This window comes from Ictidomys tridecemlineatus, chromosome 7 (assembly GCF_052094955.1).
Source record: "Ictidomys tridecemlineatus isolate mIctTri1 chromosome 7, mIctTri1.hap1, whole genome shotgun sequence".
NCBI classification, from domain to species: Eukaryota; Metazoa; Chordata; class Mammalia; order Rodentia; family Sciuridae; genus Ictidomys; species Ictidomys tridecemlineatus.
The window spans coordinates 108483781-108506806 of NC_135483.1; the positions used below are offsets into that span (position 1 = coordinate 108483781).

The window sequence follows — 23026 nt, forward strand, 5'->3', positions numbered from 1 at the left end:
CCAAACATTATTTGCCTTTTGATGTTGTATAAGAGGAAATACATAACATCATCACCACTGAAATAGTTTTATCAAAAAGTTTGAACCAGAGCCAGGCCTTGTAGAAAAATACCCTTAAGTGTATTTACTAAAAAGAATAAGATTATATCTACTACCCAGATGGTAGTTTTAAAATGCCATTATCAGGCTGGGGTTGTAGCTCAGTGGTGGAGCACTTGCCTAGCCACGTACAAGAGGCCCTGGGTTTGATCCTCAGCACTACATAAAACTAAATAAATAAAGGTATTGTGTCCATCTACAACTAAAAATATATTTTTTTAAAATGCCATTGTTGGGGGCTGGAGTTGTAGCTCAGTGATAGAGTGCTTGCCTAGCATGTGTGAGGCACTGGGTTGGATTCTCAGCACCACCTATAAATAAATAAAAATAGAGTTATATCAACAACTAAAAAACAAAATTTAAAAAAACAAAACGCCATTTTCTACTAAAAGAACCAGAGCTCCTCAGAAAAATAATGGTTGCCAAGATTTGTGCAGAGGAAGTATAAAATGGGTCTTGAGGATACAGGATTAGGCTTCAAGGTTTGGAACATAAAAAAGATATTGTTAATTTCCTGGTTTTGTGATTATATAAGGAAATGTCCTTGTTTTTAGGAAATAGACACTAATTATTTCAGCAAAAGAAAGAGTATCCAACTCGAATTATTCTCAGAAATATATATATGTATATGTATGTGGGGGGGGTATATATACACACATATATCATATGCTATATACATACACATGGTGTCATGTGCCACATAACAATGTTTTAGTCAACAACATGCTGCGTATATGACATTGGTCATATTATATTATAATGGAAAAGGATATGGCATAAAACACTTGCCTAGCATATTTGAGTCCCTGGGCTTCATCCTACACCGCCAAAACAATAAATACATTAAAGTTTTGAGTTACGAATGTAGCTCAGTGGTAGAGCATTTGCCTAGCATACACAAGGCCCTAGGTTCAATCCCCAGCATAGCAAGCAAAAAAAAAAAAAATTACTATGGAACTGAAAAATTTCTATCACCTAATGACATTTTAGCTATTTTAGCAAACTCTTAGGATGTTCACACAACAGTACAATCACCAGATAACACATTTTTCAGGATAATCCCCATTGTTAAGTGACTCATGAATATTTTTACGGGGAGAAAGAAAACAAATGCAATAAATTTTTAGCATCATTTAGGAAATCTGGGAATTCTTTATGAGAGGTTAAACTTTTTAATGGGGGAAAGAAAGATTGGGATAAGTATATATATTCTTGCTTGCAAAAATATCAACAATATTATTGCCAAAAGCAAATTTCAAAAATAAAATTTAATCTGTTCCCATTTTGGTAAAAAATGGATATATGAATGCATATGTATAGAAATGGTCTGTTACTCATGTTGATCTTTGGGAGTCAGAAGATATGTTTGGGTTTTTTAAAACAAGTACATATTTATACTCAAGAGGAAGAAGAAATTTTGTCCAAAAGGAAATTTGCAAAAAGCATGCCCCAGTAATGCTGACCTGTTTTCTCTATGTACTGTAATTACAGCACAGCCCTCAACTCAGCAGTCCCATTATTTCACCAGCTCAGTCGCCAGCACCAGCTCAGCTGTCCACCCTGAAAACCATACGTCCCTCTGGACCACCACTTTCCATCATGCCCCAGTTTTCTAGACCTTTTGTCCCTGGGCAGGGTAAGTGCATCAGAAACTAATCATAGCTTCAGAGAATTTTAGGCATCCAATCCCAATCATTTGGTAATTTATCTTGATGCTGTTACTTTTCTGCATTTTCACCTTCCCTCAGGCAAATCTGCTTCTTACCAGACACTCTTCTAGCCTTGTTTTTGCTGCTAAATACTTTCACAGCCAGGCATGATAGTGTACTCCTATAATCCCAGCAACTTGATTCAGGAGGGTCGTAAACTCAATTTAGGGAGACCCTAACTCAAAATAAAAATTAAATAAGTAATGGAGGGTCTCAGGCCTCTGGGTTCAATCCCCAATACCACCCCCCAAAAAAATTTTTTTTAATTCAAAAATGTATTCAGCAAACATTTTTGTTTGCCTTTGAGTACCAGGGATTGAACTCAGGGGCACTCAACCACTGAATCACATTCCCAACCCTATTTTGTATTTTATTTGGAGACTGCATCTCACTGAGTTGCTTAGCTTTTGAGGCTGGCTTTGAACTCAAAGTCCTCCTGTCTCAGCCTCCCAAGCCACTGGAATTACAGGCGTGCACACTGTGCCTGGCTTCAACAAATGTTTGTTGAAGTCATACTGTGCCACTGGTATACAGTGATGAATAGGGAAAAAATCTTTTAACATCATTCTCCCTCAGGTCTACTTAGAGGAACAGACTTGCATGCAGATAATTTTAAACCAATATAGAGACCATTCATTTTATTTCCTGAAATTATCTTAAAAATTAATGCACAGGGGCTAGATTGTGGCTCAACGGTAGAGTACTCACCTAGCACATGAGAGGCCCTGGATTTGATCCTCACCACCACATAAAAATAAATAAGGGTATTGTGTCCAACTACAACTAAAAAAAAATAAATATTTTTTTAAAAAAAGATTAATGCACACAATGATTTATTTACAAAAGCATTTTTCCTATAGCAGAAAAGTTAAAAAACAACCTAAATTTTCAACAGTGAGGAACAAGTTATAATATAGCTGTACAAGAAATACTGTACAGGGCTGGGGATGTGGCTCAAGTGGTAGCGCACTCGCCTGGCATGCGTGCGGCCCGGGTTCGATCCTCAGCACCACATACAAACAAAGATGTTGTGTCCACCGAAAACTAAAAAAAAATAAAAAATGTTAAAATTTTAAAAAAAGAAGAAGAAATACTGTACAACTGTCTGAAATTCATGGTTTAAAGAATCATTTAAAGGAGAACTACTGGGCTGGGGCTGGGGCTCAGTGGTAAAGCGCTCACCTAGCATGTGTGAGGCCCTGGGTTCAATCTTCAGCACCACATAAAAATAAAGTAATAAAAAAGATATTGTGCCCACCTATAACTAAAAAATAAATATTTAAAATAAAAAGAACTACTCACAATATATTAAGTGATTTTAAAAAGCAACATGGACATTTCAAAAAAGGTATACGCATGTTTGTTAGGCCCTTGAAAAGGTACTCAACGTGATTCATCATTAGGGAAATAAATATTGAAACAAGAATGAGCCAGGCACAGTGGCACACACCTCTAATCCCAATGACTCTGGAAGCTAAGGGAGGAGAATCTCAAGTTTGAGGCCGGGCTCAGCAACTTAGCAAGACCTTCTCTCAAAATAAAAATTAAAATGGGCTGGGGATGTAGGCCCAGTGATATAGCGCCCTGAGTTGAATTCTAAGGAGGAAAGGATAAGGAGAATTTACCAAAAAGAAACTAGAGAAAACTCTTTGGAAAATAGAAATGTCCTTTTATCTTTTTGGAATCATTGTTACATAGATTTTTTTGGTACTGGCGATCTAACCTAGGGTGCTTTACCACTGAGCCATATCCCTTAACCCTATTTTATTTTTTATTTTGAGACAAGGTCCCCCTGAGTTTCTGAAGGTCTTAATTGCTGAGACCAACCTTGAAATTGTGATCCTCCTAGTTCAGCCTCCCAAGTTGCCGATTACATGTGTGCGCCACCATGCCAGGCAGTTACACAGACTTATACAATTGTTAGAATTTACCTAATTTAATAATTAAAATGTGCATTTTGCATGTTAATTAGCTCAGTTTTTTAAAGAATTGTAAAATGTACTTGCATGTAAAATGAGCCACACACTTTTATTTTCTCCTTTGTAATTCTCTATTCCCGAATTTTCTACAAAATTTTACTTTAATATTCTAGAAAAAGAAAGCTTATCATTAAAAAAAAATGAAATGGTATGTGTCATATAGTCTGGTATGAATGGCCTAAGTGCATTTCTGCATATATGGTGGTATACATGATCTAGTATGAATACCCCAGAGGACTGCCTCACCCACCCTTTAAGAAAGAGTCTCTGTTTATTGCTGACCACAACTTAACATATTTGAAAAGAATATCACTACATGTGACTAAATCTTGGGTATCTTTATTTAGGAGGTACCAGAATTTTTAAGCATCTTTCTCTCTATTCTGTTTTAAATTTTAAGCCTTATTGTTCAATTTCATTATTGTAACACTCAATTATGACTTCTTCATAGTTATTGTTTTATGCATCTCCAAAATTTAACATTGCATCTCTGATCTCAGTGCTAGTCCCTTGTTATACCTGCCCTTCAGCAAGAGTTTAGAGTATGTCATGGGTGTGTCCATGCCTCGCTTTTCTGTGTTATGAAGCTATCTCCTGAAAATTTATTTAAATTTTATTAAAATTTTACTTACTTTTTTGATTGGATAATACACTGACATGGTTCATGTCAACTAACAACAAATAGTTTAAAGTATATAGAGAAGTTTCTCTCCCATCTGTTCCTGCCACCCAGTTCCTACCACTCATCCTTCATAAGCACTGTTATTGTTCTTTTCTTTTCTTTTTGCAGTGGGAGAGTACTGGGGTTGTAACTTAGGGGCACTCACATCCACATCCCCACCCCTATTTTGTATTTTATTTAGAGACAGGGTCTCACTGAGTTGCTTAGCACTTGCTATTGCTGAAGCTGGCTTTGAACCCACAATCCTCTTGCCTCAGCCTCTCAAGCTGCTGGGATTGAAGTCATGTGCCACCACGCCCAGCATAACTACTGTTATTAATCATAATCCTTTTAGAAGTTTGCCCCAGCTCTTTAAAGGAATTTTTTTTAAATACATGAATTACCTATACTTGCTTTACTCTATCAAATATGTTTCCCCTCTGTATCTTATTTTTTGAACAAGTTCTAAAATTCTGGTGGGGAGGGGGAGAAAAGAAAACTGAGAAGTGCATTATAACTGAGGAGAGAAAACTATAAAAATGTTTTTGACTTTCAGGAGATGCCAGGTATCCATTACTCGGCCAACCTCTGCAATATAACCCTCCTACTGTTCTGCATGGGCACATTCCAAACCAACAGGTATGAAAGGCAGCTCTATAACCTTTTTGTCACAGAATCCCATATTCCTTTGTCAGATTCGGGGCACTGAACACACCTGTTGGTACTGCCTAAGAAGAGCTGCATGTCTCAGCCAAATGATTTATACCTGTTAGCTCTGAGAGCAAAAGCAAGAGAAGGCAGTGGTACTTGGCTGAGCAGAGGCTCACTAGTACCACCCAAAAATGGGGCCAGGTGGCTAAGGGTTGGGGCACCTTTGCTTATGAAAGAGTCAGCAAGTGAGCAATCATATACCATTGCTACGGAGCAGGATCCAGAGAGCCTTGGATTGGTTTATTTCTTCAGGAATACTAAACCCTAATCAAGTTTACTAAACCCTAAAACTTAGGTGCTATGTTTTTAAGCACTACAAATACATTTTTCAGCATTATTAAACTTATTTCTCAACTATTTGTGGGCTTCCAGGGTCAGTCTGGCAGCAGGCATGGAAACCGAGGAAGGAGACAAGCTAAGAAAGCTGCATCCACAGACCTTGGAGCAGGAGAAGCAGGTATGTCCCTGAGGGGCGAGTGAATGTGTGCTACAGATTGGTGACAGTTTTAAAATATATCACACCACAGAAATGGGCTTTCTTTTTCCTATAATCCCATAGAAAATGTCCCAGGAAATTATGCAATCTCCAAATTAGGATTCTTGAATATGTTCTTTTAACTCTGCTTCATTTTAGATGGGAGAATATGTACAGTAAAGTGCAGGTGGGTTTAGGAGTAATGAAGGGGCAACAGAGAGGAGTCTGAGAGAAGCAGGTAGAGTTCAGCAGCCTCTGTGTTGTTTGAGAAAGGGGTTGTCTGAATGAACCATTTAGGCTTTTCTGTGGTGTAGTGCTTTCACATTTATATTTTAGTCTTCTACTCAACAGCCTGGGTTGGTTAGGGCAAGGGTTATCTTTATTTTACAATGGAAACATGAAATTGAATAAAAGATTTTCCTGAGATTTCCTGATTTAGAAAAGTGTTGCATGTACTTGTGAAACTGTCAGTGAGGACTTTGAGATCAGCAGCTTAGCACTATTAGCTCCATACCCCTGGCCTAAGTGGTGAATAGGAATGATTTAAAAGATGGCCATAGCCATAATGGTATAATATCCATAATCATGGTGCATGCCTGTAATCCCAGAGACTTTGGAAGCTAAGGCAGGAGGATCATGAGCTCAAGGCCAGCCTGGACAACTTAGCAAGACCCTGTCTCAAACTGAAAAATGAAAAAGGGCTGGGAGTGCAGATCAGGGATAGAGTGCCTCTATATTAAATCCCCTATACCAAAAAATAAGTAAATAAATGAAGGAATATCATGTCAATAATAATTTTGTGATTTTGAATAGTTTCAGAAAATTTTCTTCATTACCTATGTTGTCTTTGGGTCTGCAGTACTTTTTATCTAACTTTTTTGGTAACAGGGATATATTAATTCTACCTTTTCCATTCTAGTTGTTGGGAAGGTCTTAGAAATTACTGAGCTACCCGATGGAATAACTCGCATGGAAGCTGAGAAGCTTTTTGGAGAACTCTTTAAAATTGGCGCCAAGATTCGATGGCTCCGGGACCCTCAGTCCCAGCCACGTCATCACCCCCTTTGTTGTGGCAGCGGGGACAGCACTGTCAACCCTGAGCGCTCTAAACCCAGTGACTTGGCCTCTACATACACCGTCTTAGCCACGTTTCCCTCCATTTCAGCTGCACAGAATGCATTGAAGAAACAAATTAATTCAGTTAACAAGTTTAAGCTGAGAACAAGCAAGAAGCATTATGACTTTCACATTTTGGAAAGGGCAAGTTCTCAGTAACAGAGCCACCTTTGGACCTTTCACCTCCATGATTCCCCTTCCCTCTCACATATCTGATTGGCTTGGTATTTGGAGCTTCTGTTAACGTTTTAGAGTCTCCTAGGATGTGTGGTCATGGTGTTATAGCTTTTGAAGAAAGGCCAGTGTTCCAGCAAATGAGAGGGGGAGAAAGACACATTTTCCCTACTGACTATAGGAATCCACACCGGAATGATACAGAGTTAGCAGCTTTTCTAAGGAAATGCTGTCATATGCCTCCTAACTTTTATAGTTATTTTGTGTTATATTTCTGAATTCTTGTATCAGATCCAAAGCTCTATTGTACAGCAAATTATTATTCAAAATGATTATAACCAGTTGCAACCTGTATTTCTTTTTACAACCAGCACAGTATGACCCAACTTAGAATTTGGGGGGAAAAGAATGCAGGAATGGAAGAACCAAGCCAAAACCATGTACTATCCCTTTGGGAGCCTGAGGGTGCTAAAGAGAGCCCACAAACAGATTTCTCTTCCCCTGAATCTCTAAACACAGAAACATTTTCCATAAAATACAGAATTCTCCTATAGGGTCCCTTCCTTATTCACTTAGATAGTATGAATGTTAAGTGTAAAGTAAATTATGTTCTTGATGCCTCTAAAGCAAACCACTTAGATTCAAAGGGGAATAGGAATCATCTTAGGCAGGAAAATATTTCCACTGTCTTTTATAAGTGTCACTCCAATAACTAAATGCCACTTATCTGCATTCCCCTCCTCGTGGATTTTTTTGTCACCTAAGGAAATACATTTGATGAGTGCTGGAAACTTGAGTGGTTCAGAATTTTTCATTGTTTGCAGCAGATAACTGGACATAAAGATTCATTGCACTTATGAACAAGGAACCTTCTTTTCAATTTCTGTGTAATTTGCAAGGCTGTACAATGTGTGCTGATGCAAGCCTTTTTCAGTTCAAGAGAATAAATGTTTACAAAGATAGGCCCACTTTGTCTTTCTTTTTAATTAAAAACATAATCAGGCAACTAAAAATAGATCATTATGTTTGGTTATATAAATAATTTTTTTTAGTGGTAGTTGGACCCAATATCTTTATTTTATTTTTATATGGTTCTGGGGATCAAACCCAGGGCCTTGCACATGCTAGACGAGCGCTCTACCTCTGAGCCACCCCAAATAATTTGTTTTTAGCATATATTTTACACACAATTGTCTAGTTTAGCTCAAATGCTTCACAGATGTTTCTCTCTATTGGTCAGTCAAGCATAGTCAGTCACATGACTGGAATACCCGCAAGGTGGGGTTTGCCAGCTTCAAGTTTTCTGCAGCTAGATTTGCTCCTACCCATACCAAGAATTTACTGTGAAACTGAAGATACTAATTGTCACTCACTTTAGAGCATTGGTAAAGTCCCCAGGACCCCAGTGAATGCCAGGGCTTCCCCTCAGGCTAGCACTTCCCACTTATGACTATTGTGCTCTCAAGATCAGAAGTTGGAGCTTCCTTAGAATCTTTTCAGAATAACAAGCCCTGTCAAAGAGAAAGAGAATGAGTGAGGAATTATGAAACCACTTCCAAGGCCTAGTGAAATCTTTTTTAATTAAATTCAAAAATCATTACAAACTGGGTGTGGTGTTACATTCTTAGTCCCAGCTACTCAGGAAGCTGAGGCAGGAGGATCACTTAAGTTCAGTCCAGTGTGGGAAACAGAGACATAATCTCAACAAAAAATGTTTAAAACCTCCCAAATTTGGGCCAGTATGAATAAATATATCAACCAGGTTCAGTGGCACACTCCTATAGTCCTTAGGAGGTTGAGGGGGATGATTACAACCGTGGGGCACATAGCAAGACTCCATCTAAAAAAAGAAAAATAGAGCTGGGGTTGTGGCTTAGGGGTAGAGTGCTCACCTAGTGTGTGTGAGGCACTGGGTTTGATCCTCAGCACCACATAAAAATAAAATAATAAAGGTATTGTGTTCACTCACAACTAAAAAATAAATTTAAAATAAATAAATTTAAAAAGAAAAATAATGCTATTAGTGGAGAATGAAACCTTTTTTCTTGAAAGTAAATGCTCAATGATCTTCAATTAGAAATTCAAAATATTAATAAGCTATTATCAGCAGAGATGTTGCCAACAAGACTACTACTGATTTTTATAGTTTTGCATCAGTGTTTACAAGGAAATGGAATGACACGTAGAGGAGAACATGGATCAAAGTAGAATTTATAAATATTTCTTAAATTCAACTAGATTTTTTATGTCTTAAAGTTCCTTGGAGATGAGATTGAACAAATAGCACAGATCCAGAAGCCATATAGTGTTATGAGAAGTTTTTTGGGCTGGGGATATACCTCAATGGTAGAGTGCAAAATTTTTAAAAAGTTTACAACATTTTAGGCTTAGAGTAATGATAAGCCACTTAAGTCCTTGCCCTTGTGAAGTAAGGGAGACACAAATTCATCATATGTCTCAAAGAAATATAACATTACAACTATGTAACATATGTAACATAATTGTAATGTAACTTACTAAAGAGATTTTCATGGAAGAAATCAGAGTTTCATGAAAAAGCTGGCAGCTAAGAGGAAATCAGTCTCGTACCTGAAGATGAAGATAAGCTACAACCTCAGGGTTTATTGCAAATAAATTCTCTGAATTATTTTATTTATTTTTATGTGGTGCTGAGGATCAAACCCAGTGCCTCACACATACATACCAGGCAGGCACTCTACAACTGAGCCACAACCCCAGCCCTGAATATTCTCTTTACTACAGTAGGAATCCTAGTCAACCCGAGCTTTTGCTTTATACCTTTGGTTTACCCTGAAGGAGTTAGTACAGGGCAAAGGAAATAGGTAAGAAACTAGAATAAAAAGGTCAGGCTATTCTCTGACAATCACATGGTAATATTAGTGAAACTGCCAGTCCCACCTTATAAAAATACGTGCACATAGCTGGGTCTGAATGTTGCCCTGTTCTTTTTTCCTTTCCTTTTATTTTTTTTAGATATTGTTGAACCTTTATTTTATTTATTTATTTATATATGGTGCTTAGAATTGAACCCAGTGCCTCACACATGCAAGGAAAGTGGTCAACGGGAGCCACAACCCAGCCCCTGCCCTATTCTTTTTTGTCAAATATGATTTTTTTAAGATATTTATTTTTTAGTTGTAGTTGGGCACAGTACCTTTATTTCACTTATTTATTTTTATGAGTTGTTGAGGGTCCCGCACGTTCGAGGCAAGTGCTCTACTGCTGAGCCACAACCCCAGCCCATGATTTTAACTATACAAAAATGGTGGGCAGTGGAAGCACACATAGGAAGAGATTTAAGATGTGACTTAGGGGCTAGGGATGTGGCTCAAGCGGTAGTGCGCTCACCTGTGGCCCGGGTTCGATCCTCGGCACCACATACAAAGATGTTGTGTCCACGGAAAACGAAAAAAATAAATATTAAAATTCTCTCTCTCTCTCTCTCTCTCTCTCTCTCTCTCTCTCTCTCTCTCTCTCTCTAAAAAAAAAAAAAAAAAAAAAAAGACATTACTTAGCATAGACTGAACTTCCCTAAGGACAGCTTCAGCTTCAGATGTCCCACAGCTGGCAATAAGCCTTATTTGTGTGTTTTCCCAGAGCATTTAACAGGGGCAGATGTTACTTCTACCTATAAAGTGTATTATTTTTTCCTGTGTCTATACTAGCAGCTCTGGTAGTCTTTGGGAATGACAGATCACTTTATAACTTTTTGCCCATTTCTACTACTTTATATATTAGACAAAAACACAGCTGATGATTTTAAGTCCTTGGTCCATGAAGGATATGGAAAAAATTCGTATGTGATAGTGAATTTAGAACACAAAATGTGTTTGCCATTGTGCCAAAAATAATAAAAAATTCACTTAAGCCAGGTGCTATGGCACACTCTTGTTAGACCAGCTACTTGGGAGGCTGAGGCAAGAGGATCACAAGTTAGAAACTGGCCTGAGCAATTTAGCAAAATCCTGTCTCAAAAAGATTAAAAAAAAAATTTTTAAAGTCTAAGAATGTAGTTCAGGGGTACAGCACCCCTGCATTCAATCAATCCTAAGTTGCAAAATAATAAAAAAAACACTTTGACATCAAAGTTGGCATTTTGGGAGGAGATTCCTCCTCCCAAGCTAAAAAACATTTTCCAGATCCCATTAGGGAGAGACCTGGGGCATGTGAATAATGTGGAGACACAGGCCTTCTAGTATATAAACCACAATTCCTGAGTGGCTTAGGAAGAATCAAGGCATTACATCTACAGCTGCCAGGGAAACATCTCATTTGGATTCGTCACATGTCAGCAACTGAAAAATGTAAGATTTCATCAGGGATGGGATGTGGCTCAGTGGGAAAGCAATTATCTAGCATGTGCAAGGTACACACACATACACACAACTTGCAGAAGCCAGCCATTAGATCATGAGGTTGGCCAGACCCCCATCAATTCTTCCAATAGATGTTAGGATATGGTGTCCACAGTTTTCAAAGGCAGAGGGCATGGATTCTATCTTCTAGTGCCAGTGCAGAACTAGCACAAAGGTGCTTTACATGCTGGCATGATTCAAAGCTGGTCCTGATGTTTGGGGTCCTAGAAGCTTTTATGAGTTAGTGCTAAAATAGAACCTGAGGCTCACATGCATGCATTCCGGCCAATAGACCTAAAAAACAGTACAACTGCCCTTTAATCCATCCCCATGCCCACATATGCCTAGACTGCATTGGATGTGGTTTTTTATGTCCCTCTTCAATGCCTACACTTGGATTCATTTTCGTTTGATTTCATAGACATGCATAGCATCATGGGAGTGTGTAAAGAAAAAACAATAGGGGCTGGAGATATAGCTCAGTTGGTAGAGTGCTTGACTTGTATATAGGTAAAGCATTGAATTATATAATATTATATATATATATAAATAATAATAAAATAATCTGATTAGACACTATTAGCTAAATAATAACATGTTTTTTTAAAAAAGCACTGTTTCAGTTGTATCTTGTTACTTAATAAACATCCCAGAATTTAGTGTTTAAAGCAACATTCCTGGATTGGAAAACAGTTCAGTGGTAGAGTTTTTTCCTAGCAAGGACCTAACCAATCCCCAGCACCTCGAAAATAAATAAATAAAGGAAGAAAGGAAACATGCAAGCAAGCAACAATCCTGTGGGTCAGGGATTTGGGGGAGGACTTAGAGGATGGCTTGGCTTTTCCCACCTAATATCAGCTGCCCTAAACTAGGGCAGGGCTGGGCTGAAAGTTCCAAAGTTGCCTTACTCACAGGCCTGTGGTACATGGTCTGGCTTTCAGCTCTGATACCTCTTCAAGAGATGTCTCATCTTCCCCAGCAACTGTGTCCTAGACATCTTTACATAACTTCCCTAAGAACTAGAAAAGTTAAAGGCCTCTTAAAACTTGGTCTGGAAAATTCCAGACCATCATTTCTTTGCATTCTACTAGTCAAAAATATGTCAGAAGACCAGCCTAGAATTAAGTACTAAGGAAATAAATCATCTCTCAAGAGAAATGGCAAACAATAATAATAATAGGAGATATCTTTGAAAACAATTTACCACAAGCACAAATACTTAAGAAAATCCCACTGACACTACTTCATCTATCTCTACTTCATATACATTACCAATACCCTGGTCCAGGCAGTCATCAGCCATTGCTTAAACTACTGAAATTGGGTATTATTGGTCCATTTCAGGGCAAGAGACCTCTCTGAATCCTTCCTTCGTGGTACTCAGAAAGGAATGAGTTGACCAGCCAGACTCATGTCGTTCACTTTTTAGAGGACAGGGATGAGTGGTATCACCCAGGCTACAGAAACTGAGAGGAAAGAAGAAACAAATGCTGTGATCACTGGGTGAAGGAATGAACACTGGACAGGTGGAACCACCTGATGTGCATACACGTATAATCTCATCTAATCCACTGTACTACAAACTAAATTTTCATGAAGCTTGGAAGAAAAAAAAAATTAAAAGCTAATCAGTTCATTCAGTTTGGAACTCCAGATCCAGAGATGATGCTCTAAACTCAGTACCCCTTTCTTAATTGCATATAACAGTTTATACTGCACTATGTGACTTATTTGGACTTCATCACATACAGTAGTCTCTCCTTATCCATGGTTTCACTTTCTGTGGTTCTATTTCCCATTGATCAAAAATATTAAATGAAAATTCCAGAAATAAACAATTCATGGTTTAAGTTGTGCACCATAATGAGTAGTATGATAAAATCCAGTCTGTTCTAGCTATGATTGGATCATCCTTTTGACCACAGTATGTATGCTTTATATACCACCTAACCATTAGTTACTTAGTAACCATCTCAGTTATCAGATTGGCTGTCACTTATTTCAGTGCTTGTGTTCAAGTAAGCCTTATTTTACTTAATAATGGCCCTAAAGTTCAAGAATAGTGAGATTGTCAATTTGGATATGACAAAGAAAAGCCATAAAGTATTTCCTTTAAGTGAAAATACAACCAGACATGGTGGCACATGCCTATAATCCCAGCAGCTCTGGAGGCTGAGGCAGGAGGATTGCAAATTTACAGCCAACCTCAGCAAAACCAAGGCACTAAGCAACACAGTGAGACACTGTCTCTAAATAAAATACAAAATAGGGCTGGGGATGTGGCTCAGTAGTCGAGTGCCCCTGAGTTCAATCCCCAGTACCCACCCACTGCCAAAAAATACAATTAGACATTTTGAGTGGAAGAGATACTATCTTCAAATAACTCTTATCTGTATTTTGTCATAATTGTTCTATTTTATTATTGTAAGTCCCTTATTGTGTCTAATAATTTAAACTTTATCATATGTATGTATAAGGAAAAAACAGTATATGTAGGATTTGGTACTACCCCCAGCTTCATCCACTGGAGGTCTTGGAACATACCCTCCATGGATAAGGGGGGACTTCGGTACTATCTGGTGTTGTTAGTCATCCTTGTAAATATATATTTTTATTTTTAAGAAAGAGTGAGAGAGGAGAGAGAGAGATAGAGAGAATTTTTAATTTTTATTTTTTGGTTCTCGGCGGACACAACATCTTTGTTGGTATGTGGTGCTGAGGATCGAACCCGGGCCGCACGCATGCCAGGCGAGCGCGCTACCGCTTGAGCCACATCCCCAGCCCATCCTTGTAAATATTTTATTCCAACTTTTAAAGCCGTACTATCCAAAATGGCAGCCACTAGCTACATGTATCTAAATTAATTAATATTAAATAAAATAGAAATTCTTTATCTCAGTTGCACTAGCCACATTTCAACTACTCATTAGCCATATGTGACTGGTAACCATCATATAGAACAGAGCAGATACAGAACACTTCCTTCATTGCAGAAAATTCTATCAGCAACGCTATCCTAGAAAACTGGGATAAGGTGCTTTATCTTTGATATCCAGAAGAATCTTATGAACAGTAGATATTGAATAAGTGTTGATCAATCAAAGACTACAAATATAGTGAGAATTGAGAATGGGTTGTATAATTTAAGAGTAAAGTTTGATGGGCACAGTGGCATATGCCTGTAATCCCAGCCACTCGGTAGGAGACAATCCCTGGGTTCAATCCTCAATATCAGAAAAGGAAAGGGCGGGGGAGGGAGGGAGAGAGAAAGAGAGGAAGAAGAAGAAGAAGAAGAGGAAGAGGAGGAGGAGGAGGAGGAGGAAGTTGAAGTTGTTCAAAAGGATACAGAGAAGTGAGCTAGAGCAGTCAAATTTTCATCTTACCAATCTTCATTATTAGCTTAAGAAAAAAAGAAAAGTGTCTAAAATCACCCTGTCATTTGTCACCTGGACAGTGGCAATGGTTCTGAGTGCTCTCTCCATTTGCCCTTATTTCCCTTATCATCCACTGTCCATACACTGCAATTACTGTGAACTTTCAAAAATGCAAACCTTGATCATGTCACTTTTTTAAAAAAAATCTATTTTATTTTTATGTGGTGTTGAGGATCGAACTCAATGCCTCGTGCATGCCAGGCAAGCATGCTACCACTTGAGCCATATCCCCAGCCCCTTGATCATGTCACTTTCCATCACCCTAAATCCTCTTAAGTCTTGCTAGCTTTGGCCCTTGCTACTTCTATATGTTTATCCAGCAAATGCCCTCTCTCTTCTAGGATTTAGTCCAACTGAACTTTCCTACATTCCTCACACATACCACATTCTCATGTCAAGAGTTCTACATAGTGGTTATCCACTTGAAACTGGAATTTTCCCAGTCTGTAACAGAATTGGGGTTCTCTCTACCCTGGCATATTACCAGACTAGGTTTTCCAGCCACCTGTACTTTGGTGAGCCATATGTCTATATTTTGACCAATGAAATAAAAGCAGAAATGATACATACACTTCCATCCCCACCCCCTAAAACTCCAGAGAGTCTCTTGCTAACCAGGGTAGGTTTATAAACCAGCAAGTATCAGTATCACCAGAGAACTTGACACAATGCAGAATCTTAAGCCCCACTCCACACCTACTGAATTAGAAGTTGCATTATTAACTAAATCTCCAGGTTATCTGGGGATACTGAAAATTATTTATGGGCTACAGGCAGATCTAAAGATGTCAAGGAAAGATAGAGCCCCTGGGTACAAAGATCCTGAGTTTTTCAATGACTATGTGGAACAGAGTCCCTTGCACCAATGCCAGGCTCTAGGTGCCATTTATTAGTCTGTCCAGTGAATGAGAGATAAACCTTGGTGTTAAGCCACTGAAATATGAGGATATTTCCACATGAAATTTACCCTCTTCCTGGAAAACTTATTCCCACCCTGCCCTCCAACTTCTGTTTAATTTGTACTCATACTTGAGATCTCAATTCAAATATTATTCCCGTAGATAGCCTACTTTTCCTCCAGAGCTCCCTTTTCAGTCCTCCAAATTAATCATTTCTGCCAATAATACTAAACTAATCATTTCCTGTGCTTCCTCTTTAAAGCATTTATCACAATGGTAATTATATGAGTAACTGGCCAATTAAGTTGCTTAATGTTTTTCTACCCATCAGAATATAATCTTCAGAAACAAGGAGAGTGCCTATTGCTTCTGTTTACTAATAAATCCTCCACACCAATAGTGCCTTTCTCAATAGATATTTGTTTGATGATTAAAGGAAGAAAAATATGCCAGAGACAAATACTTTGAATCCTGTAAGGCATATATGTAGTTTTCTTAAGCATGATTTTGGCAGGCAGTCAAAAATAATAGCTCATATTTATAAAGCAGTTAATTACCATGTACCAAATATTTTCTAAAGCATTTACAAGGGTTGCTATGTGATTGTAAGTGCCAGAGAGTGGTTGAAAGTACAAATTCTATTGTTACCCCAATTTTTTGGTAGTACAAATGAAGTGTAAGAGAGGTGAGAAAATTTGTCCAAAGTTACTCATCTAATAAAAGGTAATGGCATTCATGAACTGGGCAGGCTGTTTCCAGAGTTCAAAGGTTTAACTACTTTTGTTACTGCCTCAAGCCTTGCTAATGCTATAGCAATTGCATTTTTATGTATCGTATTCACTAGCATTTATATGATTCAAACTCAAGAATCCTTTCCATAATTCCTGACTGGGTCCATGTCCTCCCCCAAGAATTTTAACATTTTAAAATCCCATACTGGTGTGCATTCCTGGTATCCCAGGGATTTCGGAGGCAGAAACAAAAGAATTACAAGTTTGAGGCCAGCCTCAGCAACTTAGTGAGACCTGTCTCAAAATAAAAATATTTAAAAGGGCTAGGGATGTGGCTTAGTGATAAATGCCCCTGGTTAAATCCCTAGTATGGGGCTGGGAATATAGCTCAATTGGTAGAGAGCTTCCCTTGCATGCACAAGGCCCTGATCTCCATCCCCAGCACAAAAACCAAAAAAACACAAAATCCCTAGTATATTCCCCCACCAAAAAAAAAAAAAAAAAAAACCCACATTGTTGACCAGTCTTCTGCCCACCCTTTGTCCTTTAGGACATTGATTCTCCTCCCCTCCCCCCCTTTTTTTTACCTCCTTAAATCATTTAGCTCCTTTCTGCATTCATTTCCCTCCCCAACCAGTTTAAAATCCATGTACCCCCATTTGGTTGCTTATATCCTAAACTCCCTTTTTCTTTGTTTTTTTTTTCTCACTGTCTAGTACCCACAAACCTGCAATAATCCAAGCATCTACTTTATAAATGCCTGCACCCAAGGATTGAATTACCACTCGAGAAAATCACACAACTGGCAACTTTAGGTTCACCAGTTTCACCTGGCCCTCAGCACTCTCTGGCATTCTATGCTTCCCGGTCCCTGCACTCAACATTACTTCAAACCTTGTTCCCTGTACCCTTGGCGCTAATTTCCTCACCTCTCTTCTATCAGCAAATGAACTCTCCTTCATATAGGGGGAAAAACAGCTAAAGTCTTCAAGTGAAAATTTCTTCAAATTATTGTCCTGAAACTTATAAACTTATTTAAGTCCATTGTTATTTTTTCTTTCCTCTACTTATTAAAAATTGAGTGTTTCTCCTATCTGCCTGGCCTCTGATTCTTTTTTTAACCTTTTTTAAGTTGTAATTGTTTCTAATTAGTGATATATGACAGCAGAAATGCAATTTAATTCATATTTCACAGATAGAGCACAATTTTCATGTCTCTGGTTGACAGCAAAGTAGAGTCACACCATTTCTATTTTCATACATCTACTTAGGGAAATGATGTCCACATTATTCCACTGTCTTTCCTACCCTTCTACCCCTACTTCCCCTCCCTCCCTTTGCCCTATCTCAAGTTTGTCTATTCCTCCCAAGCTCCCAAACCCATTCCCATTATGAATCAGCATCCTTAGAGAAGACATTCGTCATTTGTTTTTGGGGGGATTGGCTAACTTCGCTTAGCATTATATTCTCCGCCTCCATTCATTTACCTGCAAATGCCATGATTTTATTCTCTTTTAATGCTGAATAATATTCCATTGTATATATAGATCACATTTTGTTTATCCATTCATCTACTGAAGGGCATTTAGGTTGGTTCCACAGTTTAGCTGTGAATTGTGCTGTAATAAACACTGATGTGGCTGTGTCCCTGTTGTATGCTGCTTTTAAGTCCTTTGGGTATAGGCTGAGGAGTGGGATAGCTGGGTCAAAAGGTGGTTCTATTCCTAATTTTCCAAGGAATCTCCATACTGCCTGTACCATTTTTCATTTCCAGCAGCAATGTATGAGTGTGCCCTTTTCCCCACACCCTCATTGGACTACTGATTCTTTGTGTATGTGTGGTGCTGGGGATTGAACCCAGGGCCATATACATGTGAGGCAAGCACTCTACCAACTGAGCTATATCCCCAGGCCCAAACTCTGATTCTTTAGAATGGTAGCTATAACCAACTTCCAGTCACTTAACCAATGAGGACAGTTATTATCCCTCAGTACAAGAACTATGAAAGCTGAGCAGTCCTAGAGGTGGTTTAAGAGCTCTGTGATGTCACCATAAACACACGTTTTCCATATTCTATTCTGCTACTCTTATAGGCATGGTCTCTCCTCATGGCCACAAGATGGCTGCAGTAGTACCAGGCATCATTTGCATACAAACACATCTAGCTGGGCACCATGGCAGTGCAGGCCTATAACCCCAGCAACTTAGGAGGCTGAGGCAAGAAGACTGTAAGTTTCAGGCCAGCCTGGGCAATCTAGTGAGATCATGTCTCAAAATAAGAAATAAAAAGGGCTAGGGACATCCAGCAAAAAAAAGCCTTTTACCTTATTCCAGGTGTCTTTCATTACTGTTGTTCTTATTAGGAAAATTTTTCCTGCTCCCCCTCCTTTCCACAAGGCCCTAGTGATTTCAAGAGGAGGTTGAAAAAGCAAGTATTTGGCAGTTTTGCTTCAGAGAAAGTATACTTGGCTAGCAGGAATATAGGAGGGCCCAGTAGAAGAACAATAGCTGGGCAGGCTATTTTTGGGTAGGCTATTTTGCCATATATTCCATTTTCCCTCCCATTTTGACAGGGCCTCCCTCTTTGCTCTGTATTTAATCTCTCCAAGACTAGCTCCTTCCATTTACATTTAACCTTGTACGACCCTCCCATCTTTAAAACGTAGTCTTTCCCAATACAAATCTCTGTCCAGCTAATAATGTCCTTTTATTCCTCCTTCTCTTCATGTTTATTGACTTCCCTTCTTTATCTCTTCTTGCTCTTCAAACCCCTGCCATGCAGCTTCCACACAGAGAAACCCACCAAAATCGCTCTTGCTAAGTTTATGGACATTTTAAGACCTCAGTCGTATCCTTGTCTTGTCTTATTTTTCCCCACCTCCTTAGGTGTCAGCACTGTCCAGTGCCTCATCCTGGTATATACAGAAATCTCAAATTCCTATCTTTAGTAATGAGCCATTTCCTGAGTTCCAAGTCTAATAGTATCTGCAGGTAACATCTCCATATTACTGACTCTCTAGCACTCCAAACACTTTTCTAATATTGAACTCACATCTTTTCACATACTCCTTTCCACCATCATACTCTTCCCATTAGTGTTCCCTATATCTCGAGACAAAAACCCCAGGCTGGTGTGGTGGCACACACCTGTAATCTCTGCCAACTCATGAGGTTGAGGTTTGAGGTCAGCCCTGATAATTTAGTAAGTCCCTAAGCAATTTAGCGAGACCCTGTTTCAAAAAATAAAAAGGACTGGGAATGTAACTCAGAGGTAAAACACCCCTGGGTTCAATACCTAATACCCCCCCCCCAAAAAAAAAACAGAAACCCTAAGTCTCCTCTTGACATTTATGTGTCTAATCAATAATCAAAACCTATGGAAGCGGGACTAAGAGTGTATTTCCGTGGTAGAGCATTTGAGTAGCACATGTGAAGCACTAAGTTCGATTCTCAGCACCATATAAAAATCAATAAATAAAATAAAGGTATTGTTTTCATCTACAACTAAAACTAAAAAAGAAAGAAAACCTATTGGGCCTTCCTCCAAAATGTCAAATGTATTCATTTCTCCATCTTCCTCATGCAGGGAGGAGCCTCTTTTTGGGGGGTGGGAGGGTTGCTGAATATTAAACCAGGGTCATTCTACCACTGACCTATATCCCCAGCCATTTTAATTCTTTAAAATCTTGCTGAGGTTGTCTTCAACTTGCCTTAGCCTCCCTAGTCACTGGGATTACATGCTTGCACCACCAAGCCAGGTGATAATAGCTTCTTAATTGGTCTCTTTATATTTCACTACTTATACAAGGTATTTCATAAAAAGTATTTGCCGTAGTACAACTTTAAAACACAAGTTTGGTTTTTTTAATATTTATTTTTTTAGTTCTAGGTGGACACAATTTTACATTTATATAGTGCTGAGGATTGAACTCAGTGCCTCATGCATGCTAGGCGAGCACTCTACCACTGAGCCGCAATCCCAGCCCTAAAACCCAAGTTTTAACTGTAACAACTGTATTTATAATTCGTCAAAGGCTTTCTACAATTCTTAGAAAAATGTGCAATCCTGAACATGACTTCCAAGTCCTTGTCTGATCTGCTCCTTGCCTGTCTTACTATCTCATTTGTACCGTACTTTCTTTTTTCTTTCCATTGCTCCTTCCTTCTTTCCTTCCCTTCTTTGTTTTGAAAAGATGCTCAATTTTACTATAAAAATAAAATTATGTCTTTTTAACCTTCAGAAAATTGAATAAAGTGAAATAAGTTACACAAGAAGTAACAAACACTGCTGATTCTGATGTGTAAAATTTTTTTTAAAAAAATGTTGATCTCATTTAAGTACAGAGTACAATTATGGCTTCCTGAGTGTGGGGAGTATTCTGAGGCGATAATAGACACAAATAGGGAAAGTAAGTTTTATGGCTGTATCACATACTAGGGAGACTAGCTATTAACAATATTCTATATATTCCAAGATAACTAGAAGAAAGTATTCCTAAGTTGCTTCCCATATCAACAAAAATGTTTGAGGTGAAGCATATACAATTTACTGATTTTATTATCTAATGTGTGTGTATATTTAGATTTCAGTCTGTACCCCACAATTATAAGGTTTGAAACAAAATTTAAAATTAAGACATGCTCCAGAAATCTTTGAAATGTGCTGTATATTTACTTTAGTAAAATGTCAATGTCAATCCACTTATGAAAACAAAATGAATAAATAAATAAGAAAAAAAATCCTCTAAGAAGACTTGGATTGACCAAAGTGAAAAAGCTAAAGTCATAAAACTGGCAATAAAAAATACTTGTCATGCTTCTGCAGCTGAAAATTAAAGATTTAATGAGAAATTCCTTTCCTTCCTTTCTTTTTTCTTATTTCCCTTTCTATATTCCAGCGGCAAAGGGCATTGTTCATTCTTCAAGTGCACTGTGGGTGTTTGCTTGCCTTGTTTGTTGGTTTGCAGTACTGAGGATAGAACCCAGTGGCTCACACATGCTAAGCAAGCATTCTACCACTGAGCTTACCCCCAACCTCAAGTGCACTGTTTGCTTGCTTGGCAGCTTTCACAAAGGTGATTCCTATGTTAGGAATGATTCTTCTCTAGCTAGAGTTCCTTTGAGAGGACATTTTCTCATAAAGGGTTTCTGATCTTTACTTCATGTTTGGTTTCATCATCATACATTCCTATAGCATTCTGAATTTTCCTTCTTATGGCATTCATTAACAATATTCTATATATTCCTAACAACCACTTGTTCAAACATCCTCCCTACTTACTAAACTGTATAGTCACAGGGTCCTTGTCTATCTCACTACATCAATGCCAAATACAATGCCTAGTTCACAGTAGCTAAATATCTGATGAATGAATGAAAAGCTATGAATGAATGAAATGATTCATATAATATTTCATTCTAACACTAGGAATAATTAAAGACAGTTCTACTAGAAGAATCTCTACATTAATTGAAATTTTATTTAAGTTAATTTTAACTGATACACAAAAATTCTATATAGTAACGACATACCATGTGATATTCTGATGCATGTATACACACATCATGTTTAAATTAAGCTGAACACATCTCATAATTTCTTTATGGTAAAAACATTCAAAATCTATAGGAAGGTGTAATCCCAGCAACTCAGGAGGCTGAGGCAGAAGATTTGCAAATTCAAGGGCAGCCTGGGCAACATAGAGATAGACTGTCTCAAAATTAAATAAACAAACAAACAAATACGGCTAGGGATGTAGCTCAGTGGTAGTTTGTCCCTAGCCCAGTACTGCAATCAAACAAACACAGAAACACCAAATCCTTCTAGCTTTTTGTAGGTTGACTGAAATTTAAGAAGTGCATTTCATGGGCTGGGGATGTGGCTCAAGTGGTAGCGCGCTCGCCTGACATGCGTGCAGCCTGGGTTCGATCCTCAGCACCACATACAAACAAAGATGTTGTGTCCCACGAGAACTGAAAAATAAATATTAAAAAATAAAAAAAAAAAAGAGAAGTGCATTTCAAGTTGATGTTAGTGAACAACTGGAGCAGTAGCGGTGGTCAATGCTTCTAATGGCAGTGGCTAGGAGTCTGAGGCAAGATGATTTCAAGTTTGAGGTCAGCCTCAGCAATTTAGCCAGACCCTGTCAAATAAAAAGGGGCTGTGATGTAGTTCAGTAGTAAAGCAACCCTGGGTTCATTCCCCAGTAACATACTCAAAAATCAACTCTAATTCTTTGAGAAATGGTGCAACAACTATATAAGCAACAACTGTAATCAGTGTTGTTTCAGTATATAATAACACTGAGAGACTTAGATGAAAAAATGTACAAAAAGTGGAGTGCAGTTTCTTAGCTATTTTTAGGTAAAATATTTTAGGAAAAGGGTATTTTTATATCACCTCCTTAATCCTTCAAAGATTGCCAAATGGTTGTACTGTTGGAGAGAAATTTAATTGACGTAGAATGTATATTGTAATCATATATGCAACTTCAAAAAAGCAGATGTGGCATGGCATAACTACTATTTTTTCATTTTTGAGTAATCTCCAGCTAATGTCCATGAAATTACTGAAGGCCGACATTCTAATATCTGTCGTCAGGCGCATGGACTATATATTACTAAAAGTGATTGTCGGAGTTTTTATCTTTTTTTCACAAGG

General features: G+C 38.2%; 1 protein-coding gene across 14 annotated transcripts in view; it reads left to right on the forward strand.

Annotated features, from left to right (window-relative positions):
* R3hdm1 (R3H domain containing 1) overlaps positions 1 to 7886 on the forward strand; it is a 96787-nt gene extending 88901 nt beyond the window's left edge. For 11 of the 14 annotated variants that reach the window (XM_021721113.3, XM_040294250.2, XM_040294251.2 and 8 more), the window contains 4 exons: positions 1591 to 1735; positions 5005 to 5087; positions 5532 to 5616; positions 6554 to 7886. In XM_021721113.3, the coding sequence (XP_021576788.2) occupies positions 1591 to 1735; positions 5005 to 5087; positions 5532 to 5616; positions 6554 to 6909 (669 nt within the window). In that variant the 3' untranslated portion in view covers positions 6910 to 7886. Of the gene's footprint in view, positions 1 to 1590; positions 1736 to 5004; positions 5088 to 5531; positions 5617 to 6553 lie in introns of those variants that run through there. The other 3 variants (XR_005737932.2, XM_078017318.1, XR_005737933.2) reach the window with 2 other exon arrangements.
* The last annotated feature ends 15140 nt before the right edge of the window (positions 7887 to 23026 follow it).